At 40.1% G+C, this 27650-nt stretch overlaps 2 protein-coding genes across 3 annotated transcripts; one reads left to right on the forward strand and one right to left on the reverse strand.

The window, feature by feature from the left end:
- Positions 1-11200: 11200 nt before the first annotated feature.
- Positions 11201-11982, reverse strand: LOC145433977 (uncharacterized). The gene has a single exon (XM_080311239.1). The coding sequence runs from the start codon at positions 11884-11886 to the stop codon at positions 11314-11316; it is 573 nt and encodes a 190-aa protein (XP_080167365.1). The 5' UTR covers positions 11887-11982; the 3' UTR covers positions 11201-11313.
- A 2600-nt stretch (positions 11983-14582) lies between these two features.
- Positions 14583-25374, forward strand: LOC145433979 (receptor expression-enhancing protein 5-like). Of its 2 annotated transcripts, none has more exons than XM_080311241.1 (5): positions 14583-14838; positions 19168-19261; positions 21316-21454; positions 21510-21678; positions 24952-25374. In XM_080311241.1, exons 1-5 carry the CDS (start codon positions 14691-14693, stop codon positions 25014-25016), a joined length of 615 nt encoding a protein of 204 aa, XP_080167367.1. In that variant the 5' UTR covers positions 14583-14690; the 3' UTR covers positions 25017-25374. The 2 variants fall into 2 exon arrangements, with proteins under 2 accessions (XP_080167367.1, XP_080167368.1); XM_080311242.1 differs by lacking the exon at positions 19168-19261 and adding an exon at positions 19868-19961.
- Positions 25375-27650: the final 2276 nt, after the last annotated feature.

Here is a 27650-nt window from a genome sequence, read left to right on the forward strand (position 1 = left end):
GCAGACTACTCAACATCTTGCCAGAAGTTCTTGTGAAATCTTGCCTATAGATGAAAGACCATTAATTGATGAACGAATGTACAAGATATGATCTGACGATTGAACGTACTTTTCATGAGAGTGTCATTTAGTAAGGCAACAGATTTTGAGCACATCACTCATAGGTCTTCTTTGAGTGGATGATACAATGAGAATGAAGTTTGTAGAAGCTTGGTTATTATATCGTACTCTTTTCGACACGCGAATTCTGAAAAATCTATGTCACAATAAGCGCAATTTGTGTTACACCTAATCATTTGCAAGGTTGGCTATCCATATCTGCTACAATTACCGAGCGCAGAGATTTTTCAAGTCTAATCCATTGCGAATGATGCAAGCATTCTGATAACAGCCCTCCAAAAATATGTCTTCTCTCACCACGAGTTGTGGGTGGGAGAGTGTTCTCCATTGAGTAGCAGATCTATCTGCAGAGACTCTCAAAATTTTGGAGAACAGAGAGCAGAATGAGAGATCATTAGTTGTGCAAGAGTCCTTAATGTCAAGTCGACTCGTCGATAGCCAGTGAAAATATAAGTTGTCTTTCCTCATTAACCTTTGTCTGTATGGAGATCGTCAAACTGTGTTTGGCAATATCATCTTGCCGGACGCTTGAATTGTACGACGCGAGAGAAGGAATTTGGAGAATAAATCAGTTTCCTTACCAGGATGAATGCACCTAACAACGTCCACGAGACATCGCTTTGTAGTTCGCCATCTGAATAAGGCTTTCCCGCTGCACCAAGATGATATGCGACTATATAAGACGCTTCGCACAACTTATTTTTCGACTGAATGAAAGATGATATGCAAGATGTCTGCATTTGCACACTTTTCTTCAAACTTTCGAGACGACTTTTCCTCGACTCACCCATCATTTTTGCGTACTTGTGTGACTCATGACGACGAAAATGCTGCCTTGCATTATCTCCTTTAACAGTTTTGACCACTTGATTGCATATCAGACACATCATAGTATGGGCTGCCGTTTCTACCATAAAATAATCCAACTCCCATTTGATATTAAATGCCCTCTTCTCCTCTGTTACTGTTCTTTTTCGTTTTACTGACATATTGCGATGTAGACCAACTTTATAATGTAATTGGGCTATAAGGAAAAAGTTTCGTCTCAATGTATTATTCTCTTTCCGTTTGCTCAATACACCCACACCCACTCAATGTTATCCGCTTACCAAGGCTTTTATAACTACGGTTCAACCTATCGCAGTATCGCCAATAGGCCCCTCACATTTGGACTTCGCGACAAGACTGACTAAGCTTAGTCCTTGGTCCTCATACTTAACCGACATTGGCGAAGTGTGACGTAACAATGCAATAAGAAAACGCTAGGCGAAGTCAGCTTTACCGGCAACCGGTAGTCATGACAAGTGACGACTGGAAATAAAATTATCCAATTCACTGAAGGCGTTACACAGACAATTACGGGTTCATGTTAATGGAAACTTTCAAGATTGTATAGAAACTCCTTCTGTCCACATACATGAGGATTGGTCAATTTCATAATGGTTGACTCCAATACATACAGATAAGAAGCAGATCTATATTTAGCAATCATTATTGTGCCCTCAACTCTCGATAAAGTGCACGATAGTCGCATATTCGTATCGCAGGAAGCCTAATAAGCAAATCTGAAATTGAAGAACCCGGACGAGGACGGGGCTCGTTCACTTTCGGACCATAAACACATTTTCCCCGTAAGGATGTAGTGAGTTTGGTCCGAAAGTGAACGAGCCCCGCAGGTCCGTCTTTTAGTGGGTAGATTGCAGTATTATATTATGTCGATTGAAGCAGCTGGAAACGCAGTCACAGAGTATGAAGTGAAAGAGTTTACCACAGTGATTTAACAATACCCTCCATCGTCGTAATAAGTTTTATCATACATGTAACATATGATCCATCAACACACGGCCGCCAGCACATGCATTTCACATCACGCGCTCACGGCCGCACAATTATGCCTCCACGGCCGCATGCGGCCGTACGGCCGCAGGTTGCCCACCCCTGCTGTAGAGCAACAACTTGACGTGATAGAAGAAAACCAGCGACATTTTTGGAATTAGCACATCAAAATTAGCCTAAATCAGGTACTAAATCGAAGTCAACAAATTTGTCGTTCAAAATTAGTGCCCAGTGTAATCCGCGATTAGCCTACGCAGCCGAAAGTTGAAATTCAAAGAAGTTCTGGAGCACTAAATATTTGTTTACTGTAGTCAGGGGTAAACCCTTTCTTTAAGTTAGTTACTGCCGAGCGGGTGGCCGTGTTTAAGGAATATAATTTAAGTCGGTCTTATGACAAAACACGAAGACATAGAATCGGTCAAGGGAGGGTGAATTTCAGAAGAACTGCAAGCTCGCTCAACAACAAAGGCTATTTCGCCAAGCTGTACACTCCTCAGAAGGCAGCGACCAAGACATTAAGCTTGTAGTATCCCAACTCCATTTTAATGTATTGATAGAAAAAACGCGGATAGGGGTTTAAATAGAGCTCAAAATGTACCATGTTTAACATTGTTTCGAAATATGACGGTAAACAAATATATATTTTTTGGTTATGTTCAATTGTCACATGATTAAATGTTGCATGCGGAGGTGTCGTGGTGCTCGATTGTCGCATGATCAAATGTCACACGCGGAAGTGTCGTGATGCTCGAGTGCCGCATGCCAAACTGCACCATGTCTATGTGGCCCTATGCTCTTGTGCAGGGGTGGGCAACCTGCGGCCGTAGAAGGAAATTTGTGCGGCCGTGACACGTAATTTAATTAGGCCTACTATTTGTTTGCGGCCGTCGACAGGCCAATTGAATTTACGAAATGATCCCGAATGAGAGATTTTAAGTAATCTTGAATTTTTTTTTCGCGCCTTGCGCGATGCAATGCTATATTTATTTTTTCGATTTTATTATAGTAGCGCCCTTTGCAATCTGAACCCCCCAGTACATATGCGAACAGCAGAGGAAAATGATGCGCTCCATATATAAGTACCAAGTTGGAATCGTGTGCTCCTCACGAAAGAAATTTGTTTCTGGTACGTTCAGGCGATTCCAATCTATTGACACTATAGCCTACCAGCAATCCTGATGGGAGGTCAAGAAATAACAGCATGCAATAAAGTGACTAATAACAATTGGTTCAACCGAAGATGCATCATCATGTGCAACTTGCCCTAAATTTCTGGAGACGCTACCTCCATCAACTCCACCAGTAAACCTGATCACATGGACTGATAAATGATAAATATTTGATGGTAATAGGGAAGATGTGGTACCGATGAGACACTGGGACCGAAAATACTTGAAAAATTCTCTGTGATAATCCCATGATTACAGTACGCGAATTTGTCTTCAATGGCATGCTGGCAGAATCTTTCCTCACATGCAAAAAACTTCGACCTGCGTGAGTTATGGGATCTGTGACAAATGATTGACGTTTTAGGAGGTGTAAACTGTAAAGCAAATTTGGATCGACAAATACATTTTTCTATATAACCTTCCAGACTAACAAACCCGCCATCATTTTTGATGTGAAGTATAGGGCTTGTATCAGGGTATTTGATGGGACATATTTTTTTGAATCAGTGCCATCCTCGAGTGGACTATTTTCAATTCAATTACAATATTTATATAGGGCTGGGGACCTATGGTACCATAGCCAAATCAAGCAAAATAGATGGACCAACTAACCATTTAACAACAGAAACACGCCTACATATAGAGAGGCTGTAAATCATAGACCTGTGGCGTTTTATTGCTATTACGAGGTATTTGAAAGTCAAAATGTAGATATGTATGTGGCATTAATTTTGTAAGTTTGGGCTTAAATCAAAACGTGATTTTGCGCCATCATTTGAGTTGATAGAATCTATTCTATTGTTGAAGGTGGCGACGAAACATTCTTCATCGGCTTGCTGCAGCGTAGATTATAGTAAACAACAAAACAAGTTGACAAATTCGAGTTTTTGAGCGTATGTCTCAAAGGTCCCATGGTCGTGTACCTTATTTGGACCCACCGGATGGGGACCGATGATACGTTCGAGCAACAAATTTTAAACGTTTGTAAATATTATTTGAAAAGGCGGATATTCATCTAAATGTCCGCGATAGGTAGAGCTTGTATGGAAGTGTCGAGACAGCCAAATATCTGCTATTCTCGGCTGAAGATTTGAGGGACATTTGAGGATGTGAGAGATCATTTGGCAATTTTTGATCCATCGGTACCACATCTCCCCTACATGAATCTACTAGTAACAATGACAAAATTAATTTGTGAATCTGAAAACCATAATTTGCCACAGTACTTATTCAAAACATGTTCACTCGCGATTCCGGTGCGCATAGTATTTTGATATGAGAATGTAGAATAGCCAAAATTTCACCAGAAATGGACATGGACAGTTTAACATGGGTATTTAGCGCCCAGCTAGCTCATTACGGTTTATGCACTTGAATGCGGCTGTAGGTTACATAGGTAATCGAAATGCGGCCGTGAATAGCAAAAAGGTTGCCCACCCCTGCTCTTGTGTAACCATGCTCAATGCTCATATGAATACATTGTCAAGTGTCCCCATGTGGAATGTGTCCCCATGTTCATGTGTCTCCATATTGCCCATATGTCCCAATGCCGATGTGTCACCATGCCAATATATCCCCACGCCAATGTGTCACCATGCTGAGGTGTCCAAATGCTGTTATGACACCATGTTGATGTGTCCCCGTGCTCATGTGTCATCAATCGTCATGCTAATGTGTCCCTACGCTCATGCTTCACCATGATCATGTGTGCCCCCCCCCCCCCCCTATGTTGTTGTGTCGTATGCTCAACAGTCGTTTTTCATTTTGTCGCATGCTCAAATGTCGGGCAACCCAACCGGATAGTTGGATATGGTATTGCAGTCTAGGGATTGTGTGAACCTCATGACATCACGTGACGTCATATTGCTAATCCCAACCCTACATTTCAGTGAAGTGATATATATTAATGTACACGGTACCTAGCGACGACTCGGGCCACATAATGCCACAATGCTGAGGTACATACTGACTTTTTAAACGTCGTCAACTATCAACTGGAGCAATCAAATCATATAATAATCCCATAAAATCAATATCTTGTGTCACTTTACCAACAATTACGACGAGGACTTGCAAGAGAATATAAGCTTAATACGCCTTCTCGGTCTAGCCCAGACCTGACAATGTACTCGGCTTCTGAGTGTTGCTACGTTGATATTGATGATAGTGTAAAACGGGTTTTACCCCGTTAACAAGTTATACAGCAGTAGCCAACACCCCAATCGTACGGATTTGGTTTTTATGATATATTAAGCATATGAAATTGAGATGGACCACGTACGCTTGCTAGATTTTTTTACATCAAGCAATGATATCAATTTCATTGATTGCTTGAATAAGCATAATTCGCTGACTATACCTACCTACTAGTGCGGAGCATGGACCGGAGCCGGATTGGATATCCGGCCGGATTTTTACAATTTTGGCCGGACCGGATCGGAGCCGGATCAGTACTTTTTCTGTTACGGCCGGAGCCGGATCACTACTTTTTTGATCCGGCCAGAATCTTTATGGATAAGCATGACTTTTATAACTATATAACTACCAACCAACCACACGTAAGTAACCTCCAAGCCAGTGTGAACATAAACGAGGCATATTTATCAATTCACGGAACCTCCGTACCGAGTAGGGCCGGATTTCTGGCCGGGCTTTTTCATTTTTGGCCGGACCGGATTGGAGCCGGACCAGTACTTTTCCAGATACGGCCGGAGCCGGACCAGAGAATTGAACAACCGGGTCGGAGCCGGACCAGAGAATTTGTCGATCCGCTCCGCAGTACTACCTACATGTAGCGTATTTCGCTCTTGATGTTATATGATTTGGGGTCAAGCTCACAGCAGAGAGTCACTAAATATACACAAACAGAAAGCTGGATATTGCGAGCAAACTTTTGTAACAAAGCAGGTATCATTTTTGAGATTGTAAAGGTGCATGCTCGTTTACTCTTGATTTTTATGCTGCCAGCGCCATGCATAGTGGCCCGCAGTTGAAATGCAATAAATTTCAATCAAAGATGTTATAATGACGTGAAAATTGTAATATATGAAAAAGGTTCATGGTGCAGAACCTATCAAGGTTCGTTTGTGAACGTGAACTTCTAAATTTCTGAGGTTCGCACACAGAACGCGAACGTGAACCTCACGTTCACACCATCCCTATATTGCACCTTATCCTTTTCAACTTCCTGAGGTTTCGTATTTTATCCTGCATTTTGGCTAATAATTCTGGAATGGGCTACCGCTACATGCGTAGGTTATTAGCAGTTCTACGTAGGCGTGAGCGATACAGCGCCTTTATGCATGTGCATATAATCAACTTTTTATTCGTTCCTCGATTCAGAATAAATAGATACTCCATCTGTATTTAAAACAGTTAGCATAATGCAGTGGTTCCCAAAGTGGGCGCCAGCGCCCCCTGGGGGCGTTCGCGAGCGTGAAAGGGGCGCTGGCTATGAAATGGGCGATTGGGGGGCGCTGGCTATAAAATTGGGCGGTAGGGGGCGCTGAGAGAAAACGGCGGCGGTGTAGGTTTAGAAAGCAACTGCTGCGTATACTGCTAAAACGATTGATTAATATAGCAGCTAGATTCGCAGTCAAAATGTAGAATCGATTAGGTATAAGGGCAATTTAAGGCCGTCCGTCTATTTATTCAGCTGTACCGGAAAAGTCCATTATTATTTGACAATGTTGATACTGCCCATCAATGGACAGGATGGATCGAGTGACTTGACTTGACTCGAGTCAAAATGTGCAATGACTCGTGACTCGAAGGTAGTGACTTGATCCTAACACTGGCCTATTCTTGAGTGTTTGTCCAAATACACGAGACTTGAATCAAGTAATACGGAATGTATCGGGCAGTGTTGGGATGACTCGAGTCATGACTTGACTCGAAACAACTTTTTCGTATGACTTGACTTGACTCGAGTCACTTTGCAAAAAGGACTTGACTTGGCACTTCAGAAATGTTTATTGACTCGTGACTCGGAGCAAAATTGTACGTTTCACTGATCCTCGATTGTTACATCACAGATAAATTGACCGCAAACGAAACGATCACAGCTTATACGTTGTCGTAGTAGCAGTATATTATTAATATAATAGCAACGTGTAGCCTATCTTTGTTTTTAGACGGCTCAGTGCTCACATTTACCAACGCTCTTCTGATTTAAATTGAACGAATATAGTTTATGCGCTTATATTCTCACGAATCTGCAGATGGGGAGTGTATATTGTACCCAGGGCTGTGGAGTCGGTAAATTTTACCACCGACTCCGGCTCCGACTCCGACTCCACACATTTTCAATATTCCGACTCCTGAGTCTTTAAATGTACCGACTCCGACTCCTGGGTCTTTGAACGTACCGACTCCGACTCCAGCATTATTACCAATTTACTTCGAAAATTATATGCCACATTGTCAGTTGAATGACTATCATACAACCATTAAACAAATGCAAACATATGATTAACTGTGGCATGCTAAACTGTTTCATTGTGGCACAGCTCGAATTATCCACTATGCAATTAACATGAAATAAAGATTTGCTAAATATCCTTCCTCATTCAAGTTTTTATAAAATGAACTCTCTAATATCCTGAAATGAATGAATCATTCAAATATGGCAGATATCCAATCCTGTATAATAAAAATGTAGATAAAAAATTCACGTGTAGCTCTTGTGTATGACTCAGCAACTAATAAAGAAATTAAACTTACTAATTTTGTCATTGCACACTATCCTGATTACAAGCACAAACACTCTTACTACTAATGATAGACATTGGTCATAAATGGAATTTAGTCAAGTAGTCAAAGACCATAGCCAGACTTGTACAAACTAAACATTTAGTTAGTTGACGGTCAACTAACTAACAGTTTTTTGAGTAGTTCTAGTTCTAGTTGTAGTTGCGGATTTTGAAAATTGCGTAGTTCTAGTTCTAGTTGTAGTTGCGGATTTTGAAAATTCTGTAGTTCTAGTTCTAGTTGTAGTTGCAGATTTTGAAAATTCAGTAGTTCTAGTTGTAGTTGTAGTTGTGCATTTCAAAAAAATATTAGTTGCCGAACAACTAGAAAACACTCGTTTGTCCGGCGTGATGAGAACAAGTGAGGTTACTGAGGGTTACTGATGTGATCATGACAAAGGCTGAAATGCTCATTGTTGGATCATAGTTAATACATTGATTATGCCGAGTTCACTGATAACTCGTCAAATTTACAACAATCGACAGTGCGCAGGGACACGCGATCTCCCGCTGAGGTTGTTTACTAATTGCCAATTAGTAATTGGAATGTGAACTAGTGATCTCCTGATGTGCGCTGGCGAGTATTATCTCGGAACTAAGCTGTCGCGTCTGTTAAACTTACGAGATTTGATTCGTGATGATGACGCCGACCACGCCTGCCCAGTGCCCAGGCACCAAGAGAAGACGATCTGGATTTGCCCAAGGTATCTTTACAAGGGAAATTGCAGAGAAGGTACCTTGACTCAATTTTTGTAACCTCAGACCAGTGTTCAACGGAAAAGGGGATAGTGATATGTCTAATTTGTAAGCGGTTGAAATCGAGAAAAACTGAGTTCTGCGGACATGGTATTTCGGTCTCGAATTATGTGAGCCATCTCACCAACTGCCACAGCAAGTAAGCCTCCACATACCGACAGACTCTGGAACTGATGGATCAACAAAGGCAGGAGCTTGCTGATCAAGCCCAATTGGATGGCAAGGAAAGGCGAAAGCCCGGTAGTCAGCCGACAATGTTTTCACATTTCAAGTGCCAATTCCTCAAAATTTCCCCAACGTCATCCGCACCAGAAGCATCTGAATGATTTGCTGATCAACACAGTAGCCTGTGACGGCTTACCCATGAGCATTGTGGATCGCCCTCAATACAAGGAACTGATGAATGCGATGGTGCCAAAATATTCTCTGCCTGATCGCAGAACAATTTGCTCCTCGCTCCTCGGTAAGCTAGACTATAAAATCTAAAATTCTACAGAGGTGTCAACAAGCTCCCCTGGGTCGTCTCCTCATGGCTCTCCAACGCGCAAGAAACCGAGACTCTCACTCTTCAACTTTCTACCTCCAAGTCAGTGTCGCCCGCTTGAAGTTAAATCCGGCCCGTCTGAGGTGAAAAAGTATGACTGGGAACAGCGACTACCCCTGGGTCAGAATGTGCTAAACTATTGACGGAATATGACCGACTTGCCAGAATTACGAAACTTGGCAACAGATATTCTTGGGATGACTGCGACATCTACGCCCAGTGAAAGGGCTTTCTCGCATGCTGGGATTTTGTATTCCCCAAAGCGGGCAAAACTCAACGAAAAAACATTTCCGCGACTCATGTTGATTCGCTGCAATCAGCAACAGCTGCAGAAAATGGTTTAGTTTATCCTGTGCTGATTACAGAATAGTTCTGTCTGTCTGATTTTTCAGTAATTTCGTTGTACTGACGTTCATGTGGAAGGCTGGAATGGAACGCCGAATTCGAATAAAATAAAAATGAATGAGTTGATTGAGAATTAAATTTAGTTAGTTGTGTGTTAGTTAGTTGCCGATATTTAAATTTCGTTAGTTCTAGTTCTAGTTGCGAGTTTTGAAAATTGAGTAGTTCTAGTTATAGTTCTAGTTGCGGAATTTGAAAATTAAGTAGTTCTAGTTCTAGTTCTAGTTGCGCTTTATGAAAATTCAGTAGTTTGTACAAGTCTGACCATAGCCAATGTCTAGTCTACATGTACTTAATCAAGTATTCAAGGATTGGGACTTGCAGTCTTTCTTAATCATTTGTTCGACCCAAACAGCTAAGCTACACTGCAAATATTTTTAATTTTGTCAAGTGGGAAGCATCGTTTGGTCATATTTACATCATTTTTACAATTTTACAAAACCAGCCGATGCATTTTCTCTGTCACAGTATCATGGTATAATTCCAAAAATTGCATCAATTTTGACTGCATCGCGAAAACGCATCTTGCGATTTTCTTGCCCTCTGCAACTGAGTTGTAATTTGCAAGTAATGTCTAATTTTATCTATATCAGGGGTGGGCAACTTTTTCGGCGAAAGGGACACCTGAGATTTACGAACCATTGCGCGGGCAACTGGAATGTTGATAACCTTTTTTTAGTCGTCGATAGGAGCGAACCGAATTAGGTAACATTGCAAACAAGACTTATATTAATACGCTCTAAAATTGATAACAATATGTCATGCAACTGTGCAGTGCGCAAACAGGCCCAGGTCGCGCGAAGCGACTCCGACTCCGACTCCAGCAAGCGAAAATTACCCCGACTCCGACTCCACAGCCCTGATTGTACCACATCAATTTGTTCAACTTCTCGAGGCTTCGTATTCGATCCTCAATATTGGCTGATAATAACACACTGTAGCATGTAGCCATACAGTTACTCACGCATTTTATTAGCAATTCTACGTGCGCGCGAGCGATACCACACCTTTTTGCATATATATTTAACTTTATATTTATTATTTGATTCAAGATTGATGGTCGATTAATGTGTCCTTCATCCAGTTACCAAATGTAATGACTTTAGCATCATTCATCACTCATACATCGAAAATTCAATTTGACTTGAATTGTAACTTGTAACTAAACTTAACTCTTGGCTTGACTTGACTCGAGTCACCTCCAAAGAACGATTAGTGATTTGACTTGACTCGAGTAACCTTTGAAAAACGATTGACTTGACTCGAGTCAAAGTGTGCAATGACTCGAGATGACCCGTGACTCGAAGGTAGTGACTTAATTGATCCCAACACTGCAATACGCTTACAAATGCATTTTGCGTTCGACATATCTCAGGGCAATTAACTATTTAAGCTACAATTTCATCGGAATACTAATACTGAACTTCCGTTATCTATTTGAAGAACCACGATGGAATTTAAACGTCCGATTTTCTGTAGTAACTAGGCTACATAAGTGGCCACTGGCCATATATATACGGGTACAGCGGTACACGATTTCGTGAATTTAACTACTGTGTGGAGTGATCATAAGCGCGATTCCGCCTGCACAAAAACCGCGTCTAATTTGATGTCAACCCACCTGGTCACTTTAGTAGAATATTGTAATTGGTAAGGCGACAATACCCAAATACCCAATTATCTCCTCCAAGCAACTATTTTTTGACTCTATATAAATCAGTATAATATCGCCTCTAGCTTAAAATAGTCCATTTGTTAGCTGCTTGTAAACAGACATTCTTCGTAACTTTGAAAGATGCTGTGCTCCTCTTGTTACGATGCCAGAAATATTCTCACCACTTCGTTCTCGTCCTGTATCCAGCAGCTTCACCATAACCTTCAGAAATTCTTCGAAATCTATTGTCCCTGAACCATCACTGTCCATCTCGTCGAAACATCTCTTTCTATATTTTGGATCGCTGAATTCTCCAAATTCGTCCAACACTGAATTCATTTCTTTGAAGTCAATCACGCCATCGCGATTGAGGTCAAAGATCTCAAATTGAATTTTATAATCTCCAATATCTTCAGCTGACCATTGAGGAAATCTTCTCGCGTAGTCATCATTAGCCACATCTGTCAAAAGTCTTTTTCTCGTATTATTGTTTCGTCGTAAAGCAAATATTTCTTCGCAGTGAGTACGGTGAAGAAGGTCAATCTTGTTCTCTTCCTTCTTTACATCTAGTTTTCTTTCTCCAAAGGCATTGTAGTCACAGGATCGATGGTAGCTTACGTTTTCCGCTCCTAAAGGGTACGCGAGTAGATTCCCCATTTAGGTATATTCAGTCTTTCAAAGCAATAAGACCTGACTGGCAAGTACGTACCTCTAGGATGCATAACGAAACCATTGTCAACAATATAAATCATGACAATGACAAATGATTGAGATTCCTGTGTCGAAACAGTAGGTATCAGTATCTGTTTATACAATTGTTGCGAAACAATTTCGATCTCATTCGAACGTCACATGCTCCGAAAGCTGTACCCTGCAGATTTCAATCTTCAACTTTGCTGTATAAATCGCAAGCTGATGCTGCTGCGCAACCCTAAAATAAATATAGATGTCAGCTGATGCGTGTAATTTGATCCGCGTATTGATATTTGATACTCTGACTTGGCCGTCGGCACATTGGCAGCGACCAGCGAGTGTTGTTGGATCATCCCTCTTACGCTCAGATGGTATTGTCAGAGTTTTATCGAATGTCCTCATATAGAATGTAATTTCACCAAGCAGTTGTCGTTGTAATTCGATGAAAAAAGCAATAGCAGTCTACCGCAAATGTACGTGAGTATCATAGAAGTTGACGATAATTTATGTATCAGGCCAGGAGGCCATCATGTCATTTCACGGTTGAGTTGACCATCCGTCGGCATCGCCATAACTTAGCTTATTCGTTCACCGTTAACTTACCATTTCTTTCAGTATCGCGTCCAGTGGTGCCACTCCTAGTGTTTTACACTAGTTGACTAGATCTAGTGTATTTCGACTGAACCTCGTGTTCTTGTGCAAATTTCTGCAAATCTAGTGTTTTTTCATGAAAAATACATTTAAATTAAGATGTTATTTTGATGTGCTTTATATAATATTTACCTCAAGGAATATTAATTATATTCCGTCTACACTTGTTCGTTTAGCACAAAAACAACCCCATACGTAAATTGCCTTGGTGTCGCTCATTTTTATCACTGACAGAGTGAAGATCCTAGGCTGAGACCGGTTTTTAAGTCCCAAAAGGGAACCGATGACAGAAGCGAATATTATAACTTGCCCAAATTGCCTGGGCCAAGTCATGAATGATTGCGTATTCTGTGTAGCCCTGGGATTATATACTCATTTATACCCTGGTGTTGTCGAGGATGTAAATGTCTGGGGTTACAATATTTGAATTGAAAAATGGTGTGATGTTATAACGCTTGAAGTGGCACTGCACTCTGAAAATGATGAGGTCTCAAATGGAGGAGCAAAACTGGAAAAGAATTTGGCCGCAGCCGTTTTCTTCAGAACGCCACCGTAATGGAGCTGCAATTTTTGAAATTTCGATAGCAACTTCACGCTCCAGCAGTCACGCAGAGATCGAACTTTACATAGTTGTCAGCCGATGTTATGAAGGAAATATGTCGTACACGCCTTATGTCCTAAAGAAATGGAATACGCTAGGCCCGATTTGACATAAATATCCTGACTGAACATCTTCCGGTAAACGCGGTATCTAAACCACCTTGGCGTGTACGACATATTTCCTTCATAACATCAGCTGACAACTATGTAAAGTTCGATCTCTGCGTGACTGCTGGAGCGTGAAGTTGCTGTGGAAATTTCAATAAATTGCAGCTCCATTACGGTGGCGTTCTGAAGAAAACGGCTGCGGCCAAATATTTTTTTCGTTTTACCCTTCAATTTGAGACCACATCAGTTTTAGAGTGCAGTGCCCCGTTAAGTCTAATTTTGGATGTACATTGTTGCTTGTCTATAGTGATTTGGTTTTTAATTTATTAAAATACCCCTGTGTAGCTTTATTTGATCATTGTGGAAAAGGTTGAAAACCACTCATTGATATGTGAGTGTATGACGCTCCACCAATCTTTATATCCCTCAGTCGGATTCGTTCGAATATAATGGATATTATTTATATTCGCAATAACCTGTTTTAGTTAAGTGCCGAAAAAAATTGGATTTGCTATGGGGAAATGAATGCTTATCAATATTGTCTGATGTGAAAAAGGTTGCAAAAAACGTGATGAATTTGTCATTTGTTAATCTTCTCGTAACTTCATTGGTGTTAGGTGTTAATCAATGCATCGCCCTCATAGTTTCATTATTTATGCAATAGACTTGCCCTAAATTTCAAGTGTTATTTTTTGTCGATCTAGTGTTTTTCAGTTGGCAAATCTAGTGTTTTTTACTAACCTCGAATTAAATAAATTTTGGTCATCTGTATCGCAAATACAGATAGAAATTAATTTGAAATCAATTCACCAAAAGCGTGGATTAAAGACAATTTATCAGATTGTTTTCATGTTAAACTGTTTATGGCAGGGGTTCTCAAACTGGGGGGCGTGAAAGTATCTGAAGGTGGGCGCAAAGCTGCAGTTAACTGAAAGTTTTTTTCGTGCTCTGCGCGATTTACCACCGATTCGTGGTTATTGCTCTGTGTATAGTCCGAAATGTATATTTGTGAATTCTCTCATCAACAGTCCTAACCTCCCCTGCCATCAAACTGTCCGTTGGGATTGCTCGCATTCTTGTTGCATTTTGTGATATGACGATAACGGGGGTGCAAAATTTTTCACTGTTATAAAAGGGGACGTGTCGAAAAAAATTTGAGAACCACTGGTTTATACCAATAACCAACGTAATAACTGTGAATGTAATTTCCTATCGTTCTGTGCACATGCACAATTGCACAATGCACATATATCCTTAATCATATAGGCAACCAATATTTGACAGTTCAAATTCAAAATTGTGTTTTTAATTATATATTTATTACTCACAACAGTTCTTAGGTTAATACTGTGACTTAATTAAGCTAGGCCTAGATTATCCCTGTCTATTCAAAGAGACTTCATCAAATCATGACGTCAAATAGCAGTCCTCAGAACCCGTCGGCAACCACCTGGATGGGAAAGCTTGATGCACTTCTTGCAGAGAAGAATTTTATTACAGATGGTCTTGACAAAATAGAGCAAAAGACAAATGTGAAAAAGCGTTACGTTGCTCTTGGTAAGACATTATTCTGCTAGGGTAGAAGCACCTCTGATTTATTGAAGGCCGCACCAGGTTCATATCAATGTTATGATTTTTATTTGTGTAACACCAGGCCTAGTAGTCTTTGTTACTTCTCAATGAAACGAGATATTGTCTTCCCGTATGCGTGGGCATATTAGTAGACCTATATGGATGACAATATTTGGAAATGACCGTAGTGGTCGGTGTCACAAACGCAAGCCTTGCTGATATTTGTGAGTGGGTATCTCTTTACTTTTTCCTTACAAGCCAAAAACTTAGCTGCAGTTGAAAGGATGATTATCACTTCACTGTAACATGTCACTTTTCTCCTTCCTTTCAAATGATATTTTGTGTCCTGACAAAATTGGCTTAATTGGTTGATTGAGATTATACAAATGGCATTATGCTATGGTTCTATCATTCTTTATCATTGATATAATGTCAATGTGGTGACCAAACCTTGAAATTGTAACCAGTATCCAGGCTCGTGATTGGGTATATGACAATGCACAGCAACGACAAGAAGTTCGATTATAAAATAAAGCTGGAAACCAACACAACAACATAATGAAATTATAGCCTTAGCCTATATTACCCGTCATACGATGTTCATTGTTCATATAATTGTTTGCTATATTGCTATGAGAAGCGATTGTAATTGTGGGTTAATCCTACCACTGCCACACAAATGCTACAAGGTTTGAAATTGCGTTTCACTATTCCTTAATGTATCAATGTGATATCTGGGCACCGCATTGGCGACCTTGCTGCAAATGTGCCAAAAGCCCAGAATGAAGGCGAAAGTTGTCTGAAAGCTATCTCAGGATTAATAAGCATTCAAAGATAAACAATTGTAATAAGATAGTGCACTTGTGATCATTCAACCGATATATATAATAGAGCTATGCTTGCAAATTGGAAACTCTGAAAGCAATTAACATGTGAATTAGCAGGTATGAACTTTTACAGTTGAACATAACCATTCGATGCTCTCACTGTTGAAATTTATCTGAAATCAAAAGTTTCCACATCAATTTTATCTACTGCTGCAAGGCAATATCTGAGTGGTCCTAGCATGGTTAGCGAGATTTCTTATTGAGTCACTGATGCTGTATGAATCTTGGTGGAACATAATTAATAATAGTATGGGGATGATCAATCTATCTGAATTATTACCAGAAATGAACAATACATTCACCATCAATTTGAATTTGATGACACAGATTCACTCCCCTGACTAGTGATTTTTGTGGCGTACTTGGCATTGTGTTCAATGATAAGAGCATAGGCTTATCTTCCTGTTGCTAATATTTGATTTCAATCTCTTCTTCAAATATATCAATCATTAGACACCTTAATGTGAGTTTTAGCCAGCTTTAATCATTGGCTACGCCCATTCACTTCCTGATGTAGTTTATTACATTGATTTGTATTGATCAGGTAATCATGCCTTACAGTGCGCAAGTGTACCTTATTACTGTATTCACTGCATTATAAAATATGATCTTTAGCCTACTCTTCTGCACCACTACAATGTATTGATTCTAAAATTAATTCTCCGAAAAGGTTAATTAATGTATTGTTAGATTTTCAGATTTGGACGACCGGTTTAAATCCTTCATTTTACAAACGCTCATTGTACAAAATTGGTCTAAGGTGACGAATGTTCAGTGACAACTGACAATGACATGATAACCCTTTCTTTTGGATTCTGAAGCAGTGACCATACATGTCATGCAAACTTGAATACGGTATTATAGAATTTTTTTAATAAGTAACATACATATTCAGTGTCCACCTGTCCTTAAATACTGTATTAGTGTTGCATTCATAAGATAATTGATTGAATATTAAGTATTATCGAGAGTTTGCCATCGACAATGATGCTACTTCTAGTATTTCAAAGTTTCGAAGTATGTTTACCAACCATTACCGCTCATCGGAGTGTTTATATTTTCACAATACTTTCGATTCTAATTACAAGTTTAATAAGCAAAACCACTTTCTTTTCTCACTCGATTTTCTAAAGCAAAACATAATTTGGGGTATATTTGTATCACTTTTACCAGTGAAATTGTCATAATGAACGGATGAAATAGCCAATATATGATATTAGCGGAATTTTTCGGTAATGGTGTCTTTTCATAGTGTAGTTAAGTCATTTTGCGTCAGCTGTGAGGATGCATATAGCTGGTATCATGCAATTTCAGAAGTAACCTACATTTGATTGACCATTGAAAGGATGTGGTTCCCTGACTACATCTGCTTTTTAAAATGACTTGTAGAATTGTAGAGCATCGGACTGTGGACCCTTCAAAATCGATTTGTGCGTGCATTATCGTGAAATAGCATTTACCATCCATCCTCAATTACTCTTCTGTTGATGATGTGTTTTTATCAACTCGGCTTAAATTGAGTCATTAGCAATTGTTACGCTGTAACACCTATTCAGATAGGCTGCACCTTATTTACATCCCACGTGAACATCTGCGCCTTGAAGGAAGTAATAGTTTTCGAACCCACCTCGATACAAGCGAGAGACATACAGAAAATAAGTGTTACATACTTTGATAGTCCTCCCTGGAAAGAGTTGACAAGAAAATAGTTGGTCTTCACATCTAGATGGATATCAATTTGAAAAAAATACTGAAGTTCTATAAGTTGACTTCAGATTATTTGGAGGATTCCAGTTTGTATGAGTTTCTTAGGAAAGTCAAAGTTGGTTATGGTAAGTGTGTGTGTGTGTGCCAAAGGTTTTTCAATCCCTGTAATATCTTGTGTACAAGGATAAAGGTTGACATTATAATCACAAAAATGGAAAGGGTGAGATAGGTCAGAGAACACATGTCAAACTCTGTTTAGATACTTTGATATTGGGAACATTGGTTTCTGACTTGTGACACTGACTTAATGATATATCTGAAACGCTGATGTGCCGTTTGATACCTATTTTAGCATATTGGTTGCAGGTTACCAAAAAGTGCTAATGAGGTCATGTCGATTATCAAAGCATACTTTGTCTGTCGCAATACATTTACTCGCATACCAGTATCACATTTATATTTGAACGGTTGATTAATGTGTTGTCATAAGGCGGGACACTGCTGCGGGACTGTTGATACAGTTGGTTTACAGAGAAAGTCCTTCTCTGTTATTTGAATGTCAAAGATCCTTGTCAATAATTGTTGATATCATTCATTTCCGTTATTTGGTCGCATTTTAACCTCTTTAACTAGCGGTGGGGTACTTTCGCATCTGAAATACGTAGATTTACCTATTACGGAATATCGTTTTTGTGCTAGACCAGTGGTTCTCAACCAGGGGTCCGCGAAGCCTCTAAATTTATAAAATGATTGTTAACTGTATTTTTTCAAAATAGAGAAATTACGAGGCAGTTTCACTTCATTACTGCTGCAACTCACTCATCACATCAACAGAATGAACGTCTGAGATGAAATATCATTCTGTGCAAATTTTAATCGACAAATAACAATAACCTACTGATACAAACATATTTTTGTTTCGAAATGTTTTCTTGGAGTTTGTGGGAAAAAAAAAGAAGTAGGAATATCAAGGTCAATCAGAGTGACTTCAAATGATTTTAAAAATCCACGTTCCTGTGATATACATCACCACTATTCCAGAACAACTTCGAGATGAGCTGCTAAATAGAAATCACTAGGATGGACGTTATATGTTCAATCAAAAATATGTGTCCCAATTTTGACGGCATTAATGTTGTGATCATACCCAAATGGGTCGTCAGAAGCGTTGCTCGTTATGATACCATTCGCCACCACCAATCTTTGTGGAAATAAATTTTCGCCACTTGTTCATATCAAATCGAAGGCGCGGATTTTCGAGACACGACCACGTATTTCAAGAAATGCAGCTGAAGAATTCGCCCGCCCTACCTACCCAACTTCCGCATAAATAGTGTGATGTTATTTTGAAGAATAGTAATTTTGTAGCTGTTTGTCACTAGCCTACAGTTCATATTCGCAAAACACAGATGACAGTTGTATGTTGATTAAGCTAAATTTAAACTAAAACTTGGGGGTCCGCAGGGTCGTTGAACGTCCAAAATGGGTCCGCGAAGACAAAAAGGTTGAGAACCACTGTGCTAGAACAATTCAGGTACCGTATCCGGGATTAATATGAACAAGCATATACATTTATAGATTCCGAATTTCATATCTTAGTATGTGGGTATGCCATTATGTGACGATTTAATAAATATGAAATCTGCAAAATGTTTCTGATGGCGTAGCAGACTGTTATGTCAAAAGAACATTGACGAATGACAATATTCACATTTTTCAGCATTTTCCACCGTCATTGCCATCTATCTTATTGTCGGCTACGGTGCTTCACTGCTTTGTAATGTGATAGGATTTGTCTACCCAGCGTACATCTCGTAAGTCTGTAGAAGTGAAACTTATCAATTCACTCGATCAATATTGCATGAACATGGATTGCAACGGAAATCGATTCATTGATTTAATGACTCAATTTTTATCTCATGCTTGATATCCTTTTGCATGACGCTTGTTTGGTGTTGTACTATCATAGTCTTAAAAACATCAGTATTAACATTGTCATAGAAAGGTTTCTGCTGCTCGAGGTATAGCGTGAAAACAGGAGTATTATGGATAGGAAGCACCAATGAAATGACATCATGTTCAGGCATCAAAAACATGACAGCATGGCAAGCACAAGCTAGATTTCATTCCGAAGCCAACTCTTGTCAGTTGTCACACATCCAAACTTTGTTGAGAAATATTGAGTCAACACCTCCATTAACAATATTTTCTGCAGCTTATACAATTGTAGGTAGGCCTACTAGTCAGTTATGGTTTTCCAAATGAATACGTGCATGAATTCATTGTTCTCGTGCTTAATCGCCATTGTTCTATCTTGTTGCTGTTGCATGAACAAGGGCTTAGTTTACACCGCCATATGGTCTGTATCAATTAACAATGCATGCATTGTTCTTCATGGCCCATTTTGCATGAACTCACAGGCGCTTCCGGAATCCTTTTCATGTGGATTGCTTTCGGCTGCTTTGCATCCTTCACATGTAACGTTATTGGCTTTATCTACCCGGCGTATAGAAGGTGAGCATGCTATATGGTAGGTGCCATCCTGATGTATCGACCTTTGCTACTTCTTCGAAATTTCGGTATTCTCTGTATGGTATTCTATCTTTTTGCGTCTTGGCAGAGCAAAGTGCGGGATTTCGAACTCCTGAATTCAATCCGTCTCTGTACTGTACATGTAGGCTACATAAGGCCTGCCTCTGATAGCACCAGTAACTGTCATGCAATGAATAGTCAAAATCCTCTTCGTGATCAATAGCATGCATTCTGAACAGGTCGATAATATATTGATTAGGCCGAATTATCTTTACACAATAGTCCATTTTTATATTATTTTGTTTAAACTTCTGTGACCGCTATTTGCATGTAGTTGCTACTGAATGTCATTGCATGTTGTTGAAAATGATGAAAATGTAATTTTTTTGCGTAATCATCACATCTCAGAGTTGGAGAACAATTTGATATTCTATTTCGTTCTATTTTCAAGAGGTGCTTTTATGTCGTGGATCGTAATACAATGTCAACTGTCAACTAATTTGAGAAGGCCAAGCAAATGATTTGGTTATTTCATTTGTTTTTTTTTTCAACCATGATTTCCGAAGCCATGCCTTCAGGTTAAGAACTGAATTGAAACGTTTTTGTACATACGCCCCCCCTATAATAACTAGATAATTTTACTTCTGTCAATATCGCCAGAAACAATGTTCCAGAGAAATTGCCGATTTCCCAACTTTATCTAGTTTTCAGTCATAGATGGTCAGTAATATACCCCTGCAACTGCAACGAAGCTGTCCGAGTAAGAATTGACATTCAAAATTTGCGTTGTTTGTTCAATCTCACTGAGAGAATAGACCGGAAATATGACGACTTCACAAAACAAGACCTTCCTGCAGCGCAACTAGCAAAATTGCCGCTTTGCCAAACTGTTATTCGACCTGCGTTGGTAGACAATTCAGGAAGCCATACATTGTGTCGCCCGGCGTCTAATGCTATGTTGCAATAAATTATTTTGGCCTGAGGTACGGATTGTGTGTTATAGCTAGCAATTTGCCAGGAATGAAGTTGAGATTCAAACACATAATTTGACCCCGCCTGTTTACTCTGCTTGTCGAAGGGGGGGGGGGGGGGGCTTGAATTCGGCATACTTGAAAAAGATCGCCACGAGATTAACCTGGGTATGATGTCCGGCGATCAGCTCGAAAAGACTTTCTGTAGTGGGCAACAATATCGAATATATCATGGATTTCTCCTTCATAAAACATGACGCTCAAAATGCAATAATAATCCCGCTAATGCAGTAAACCCTTCCATGTCAACATGCATTTTCTGCTTGGCACTGTTACGAGATGCCAGTGTATTATTCTCATCGCAGTGTTAAAGCGATCGAGTCGGCTGACAAGAACGATGATACTGAATGGTTGATGTACTGGGTAGTTTTTGCAACGTTCAGCGTTTGCGAATTCTTTTCCGACATCTTCCTTTCCTGGTTTCCTTTCTACTTCCTTGCTAAGGTACGTGACGATAGAAATCTTTCGATCCGATTTTTTCACCACGCATTTTTTGCAGTGTGTTTTCCTTCTCTGGTGCATGGCTCCCATTGCCAACAATGGATCAAAGATCCTGTACACAAAACTTATTCGGCCATTCATCTTGAGAAACGAGACAAAAATTGATGATGTCTTGGATGTCGTACATTTGAAAGGAAAGCAGTTTGCGGAAGACGCTGCGAAAGATGGTGAGTTCTTTTTGTCTTCCTACACTCCACATCATTTATCTAGTTCAGAGGTGGGCAACCTTTATGCTATTCACGGCCGCATATCGATTACTTATGTAGCTAACGGCAACATTCCAGTGCATTAGCCATAATGAACTAACTGGGCGCCAAATACCTATGTTAAACTGTCCATGTCCATTTCCGGTGATCTCGGGACTAATCCACTTTCTCATATATATCGGATTACTATACGCACCGAAATCGCGAGTGGCCATGTTTTGAATTATGAGGGGGATACGTTATGGTCTCACGAAGCGTTAACATTTTTTCAGATTAACAAATGAATTTTGTCATTATTATTAGCAGATTCACATATTTCCATCAAATATTTATCCTTTATCAGCCCATGAGATCTGATTCACTGGTGGAGTTGATGGAGGCAGTATCTTCGAAAATTAGAGCAAGTTACACACGATGACGCATCTTCGGGCGAACCGATTGTTCTTAGTCACTTTGTTGCATGCTGTTATTTCTTGACCTCCCACCAGGATTGTCGGTAGGCTATAGTGCAGCGGATCTCAACCGGGGGTCCGCGAAGCAATTTCAGGGGATCTGTGCAACCTCCAAATGCGAAAAATCGCGAAGCAGTTTCGCTTCATAATTGCTAAAACTCAAGGACTCACATATACAGAATGGCAGTCTGAGATGCAAAATTGTCTACTGTGTGAACTCATTTTAATTGCCAATAGCCTACTGATGCAAACATATTGCTGTTTAGAGATGTTTTGTTGGGGTTTCGGAATAAATTCGCTCGCAGAAAAATCCATTTTCTCCTGTGATGTACATAGCCGCTATTCCTGAATAACTTCAATATGAGCTGCTACATATAAATGACTAGGCTGGACGTTATATTCCTGCCTTGTATGTTGCGATCAGACGCGGTATTATCACGTTCGCCTCCGCCTATCTTTGCGCACTCGTTCATGTCAAATCGACGGCGCGAATTTTCGAGTCACCGCAGTGTATTTCAAGAAATGCAGCCACAGAATTCGCTTTGAAATAACAAACGTATTCCCAATTTTTACATAAATTGTATGATGTTAACTTCAAGAAAGGTCATTTTGATTCTGTTTATCACTAGGCTACAGTTAATATTTTTATAGGACATCCGACGGTTGCAAGATAATAGAGCTAGAACTTGGGGGGGTCCATGACGGTCCAAAGGGGGTTCGCGCAAAAGATTGAGCACCACTGCTATAGTGGAATCGCCTAAACGTACCAGAAACAAATTTCTTTCGTAAGAAGCACACGATTCCAAGTTGGTATTTCTATATGGGGTGCATCATTTTCCTCTGTAGTTCGCATCTGTACTGTGGGACTCAAGATTCCAAAGGGCGATACTGTATTAAAATTGAAAATTGAAGTATAGCATTGAATCGCGCATAGCGCGAAGAAAATTTCAAGTTAAATAAAATCTCTCAAAAATTCAGAAGGTAATTTGTAAATTCAATTTCCCTGTCGATGGCCGCCAACACGTACTAATTAAATTCGTCTCACGGCCCCACAAATTCCCTTCTATGGCCGCCGGTTGCCCACCCCTGATCTAGTATATGTAACATACAATCAGTTTAAACATATCAAATGTCGCTAATGAAGAGGTTGCCACTGTGATCTCCATTCTTTGTCATGTCCATCCGATCAGAGGTCCCAAGTAGTGGTTAGTGACCCAGTTTTGTTTTGTGACACAAGAACTTCTAGTCGAATAAGTTTACCTTCAATGTAAGCATCGCATCTGTGTAATAGGGTGGAGTGAAAATGACTTTTTCGGACACTCGAAGGGGTCCGACGACCACTCAGGGACGTCAGGGTCTCTTTCCACAGCCATATTCTAGCTAGATCAACCAATCGGGCGTCGTCAGCGGCACTCCCCAGCCCGCAGACGGCGACCCGCCGAGTATCCCTGTTGCACAAGGATCTTCTTATTCCAACCACGACTCACCTCGGTTGCAAGCTACTGGTACCTCACGTCACCAGGATGGGCTCCCCAGTCCCCACAGCCCCAACACATCTGAGTATGTAGTTACTCCAGTCGTTTACCCGCATTTTACCTTTTTTTTTGCTACAACTAGTCTTGTGTTCACACACAATAGAGAAAACTTTCTTCTTAGGACTTATATAAACATGATGTTTCTGCAGCTTTTGAGCTATATATCATGTCTCTGCGACCAGCGGCTGCAGAGATACGCAATTTCACCCCCTCGCGCGCAGAAATTGGGGGTTTGCCGGCTGGAAAATGAGGCAATCCTCTAAATTCAATTTTTATTGAAGTTTCTGGTCATTTGTCGGGATTATGATAGTGACAGTTTTTTGGAACTTTCGATTGTTACTTCAATGTATTGTTTGATAGGGATTAGTGAACACTGACCCTGAAATGTAATATTGTCCCTGTTACGGGCACTGAGATCCCTAAATTAGCCTGTAATGTAGCAAAAGATTGATGTCGACCGATGTTACCGATTGTGCCGCAGAAAATGTAGATAACTAACCTATGTACGGTATATTCATTGTCCATAGTCAGAGTTGAGCCGTATTCAATTGTTCACCCTCTTATATTTAATCTTGCCTGAGCTAAGTCTAGCACAATCTTGCGCAATAAACTAGTAACTGGTAATGTAATTATGTTGTATTATTTACAAAATGACATGCTCATAAAATGCTTGGCTCACAAGAATTTGGCGCAACTATTATTATTATTATATAAGTGATGGTGTCACTGGACTGCAGGAAACTAATTAGTAGTGACTGTGACTGGGCACAGGGATTCGGGTGCTCAATCTGAATCAAAATATTTTTGTAACAAGTAGAGTAGTCAGTAGAAGGTTCTGCTGAGTGCACCTTAGCGGAAGCATAATTTCTGCGAAATAGTGATTGACCCGCAGGATTTTGATAAAGACGCTATGAAATAATTTGGTATTTTTATCTTCAATATAGTGCAACTGAATTTATTTTATTTGTGGTCAGGTAAATGTTACACAGTACTGGATTCAGAATCGAATCACTTAAGGTACTCAATTTTGCCCAGCCCTTCTGATTAGAAAGTGTGCTCAGCATTTAAGATAATACACAAGCTCTCGGCTTGCCCATATGTTAAATTGCCTTAATAAGTTTCCGCATCCCAGTATATTTAATTATGTATACTAATTTATATTACTGTTTTTGCATCCCAATTTAGGAGTTACTCATACACATGTATTTATAGCAACGAATCTCTAAACGTTTCTTCAACAATTACAGTTAAAGATGCTGCCGCCTCTGTTGCAGCCGCTGTCGTTACAGAAAGCTTGAAAAAAGATGAATGAAATGCACTGACAGGGGATGAAATGCTGACATCTGAATAATTACATTTGAATCATTAGCACATATTTATTTCTGCCATTGAATTTCAATCTAGTGAATGTACTGTAGGTTATTGAGCAATACTGCTGCTATGGTCTTGTGATGAGAACTGTTGTCTGTGAAATGGGATTTTCTTGTAGTATTTATAATGAAGCACAATCAGTTAGCCTATTGTAATCATTTTCAATGTAATTTGTGAGAAATAGCAATTTTGGGGGAGTTACTATTGTAACTAGGTTACGAGACTGTAAATAGTTGTATTTGCATGAACCTAAAGATACTATAATCGTAAGCAGATATAATAAAGTCGTGATGCGCGGACTGTTTGTGTTGTTTTCAGTTGAGTAGAGGTGTTGTTTTTAAGCAGATATTACTATTTACTACATCTGTTCGAAATTGCGAGAATTTCGTTTGCTCATCAGCATTTGACATAGGCCCTACACTACATTTTCGAAAAATAATACTTGCTCGCAAGTGATTCTGATTACTGCCGAATAAGGAGGTCACGAAAACGCCGATATGCGAATCCGTTGCGAAATAGCTATATCAGTGGTTCCCAACGTGGGCGATATCGCCCCCCAGGGGGCGATTTGGCGGTCTAGGGGGGCGAAAATGGCGAAGGGGGCGAAAATGGACAAAGGGGGCGATGACGCGTTAAAACGGCTATGTTGGAGACAAGTCTGAGAGATGACCTTTTTTTTTTTTTAGTCATCCCACGAAAATTCAGTTGCAAAAGTGTAAAAATCGACATGGAACGGAAAACTTGAACTTTTTTTTTTTTAGTCAACCCGCCGGTGATTACTGTTTGTATACCGGTTTTTCGGTTCATAAAATTTGGGGGGCGATGATCGGCGTTGAGCTTGAAAAGGGGGCGATGAGTCGAAAAAGGTTGGGAACCACTGAGCTATATTATCTTTCCAAGTACAGATTAATGTTGGAGTTCGGTTTCGGTACGAAAGCATCGGTGATTTTGAGGTTTCCAATTGCAGGCTTATAGGCTCAAAATTGTCGCCTTTCTAACAACAAAAAGCTGTTGAAGTTTTATGCCATCTTTTCGGTCTATATTGTTCTTATTTGAGCTTCGCAGTGTGCTTGTAGTATGAGAAAAAATCTCTGTAGGCCCAAACCTTCTCCAAATTTAAATCTCGTCTGTGCTGACCAATTCTACAGCAGTGGGTGCGAATTCGTCCGTTTACATATATATATGATTTTATCGGTTTGAAGTTTCCCAAGATTCCGTTTGCAAATAAGAAACCACTCGTCGAGGTGTCATATTCAGTGATCGGCAACTTCTCAAGTAGTTACATTTTACGCTACTTCAACAGGCTTCGGAGCAAAACTAGGCCTATACTTTTCGCATTTGAGATTTTGTGAACTCGTATGTATAATATAAGAACAGTTCGCATGTACCTTTACGGGTGAAATTAAGATGAAATCTGGGCGATACACCCAAGCATAGGCGCTGAACTCAGGTATGCTAGGTATGCCACGCATACCTAGGAATTTTTTTGGGTATGCGGCATACCCAGAATTCGGTTAGGTCTGTAACTCACTGGCTGGTGAATTGATCAATTTAAAAATAAGCAATGTATTTCGTAGTGCTGCTGAACACGTAGGCAAATCAGCAGCACTATATTAAAGCCCGTAGCAAAACCCCGTCCTTTTGAAACGGCCATTCCGACGCTAATACTCACTTGCAATTCAATTAGTCCTATTTTATCAGTGTTGCGCGCGGCCAACTCCAATTAGCGAGAATCGTTTGTGCACAATGTAACGCAACGCGGTCTCCCGCCGAGATGATTGAGAAATTACGTCATTAATTGCCGAGCGCTCTGCAATCGTCACCGGCCTGATTAATCGCGTGTCTACCAAGCCAAGTTCCGCTGGCTTGAAGAATCGCATCTGCAATAGGTCCGGTGCGCACTATACCATCGCTGGTCTGCGCACGATACCATCGTTGGCCTACACAATTGCGTCTGCAATAGGCCTGGTACGAAATATGTCATTGCTAACCTAACTATCGCGTCTCGGGCCGAGCATGATTTGGATCCTATCGCTCGATTGTGTCAGAGAGAGAGAGAAAGAGAGTCTTTATCTTCATCCAACCAAAATACATAACACATGGCAGAGAGAGAGAGAGTCTTTATTTTCATCGAACCAAAATACATAACAAACGGCAGTGATGGTGGTACAGAAAATATGCGTGCACAGTATTCGGTATTAGATAGGAATGATCGATAAGACCGTGAAGGTCATCTAGTCTGATCACACCAGCGTCAAACAGGTACACTTGACTCGAAACAGTCTGGCTGTGGTGGTGCTACAGAAAATATGCATGCACACTGCACCAGACATGGGGTGATTACTTCATGAATGTAATCGATTGCGATTACGATTACGATTACAGCAAAGTTAGGAAGTAGTCGATTACGATTACATTGGAAAAGTAATCACGATTACTCACGATTACATTTATTTTGCTTATTCTTAGAACTAATCTTAGGAGATATATTGGAAGACAATATAAGGCCTATTGATTTACCAACATTCTTTATAAATGATGCGTCAGTTGCTTGTTACGTCATAATGTAGCCATT

This window comes from Botryllus schlosseri, chromosome 2 (genome assembly GCF_051294905.1).
Source record: "Botryllus schlosseri isolate E-star chromosome 2, Bs_hap1, whole genome shotgun sequence".
In the NCBI taxonomy this organism is placed as follows: domain Eukaryota; kingdom Metazoa; phylum Chordata; class Ascidiacea; order Stolidobranchia; family Styelidae; genus Botryllus; species Botryllus schlosseri.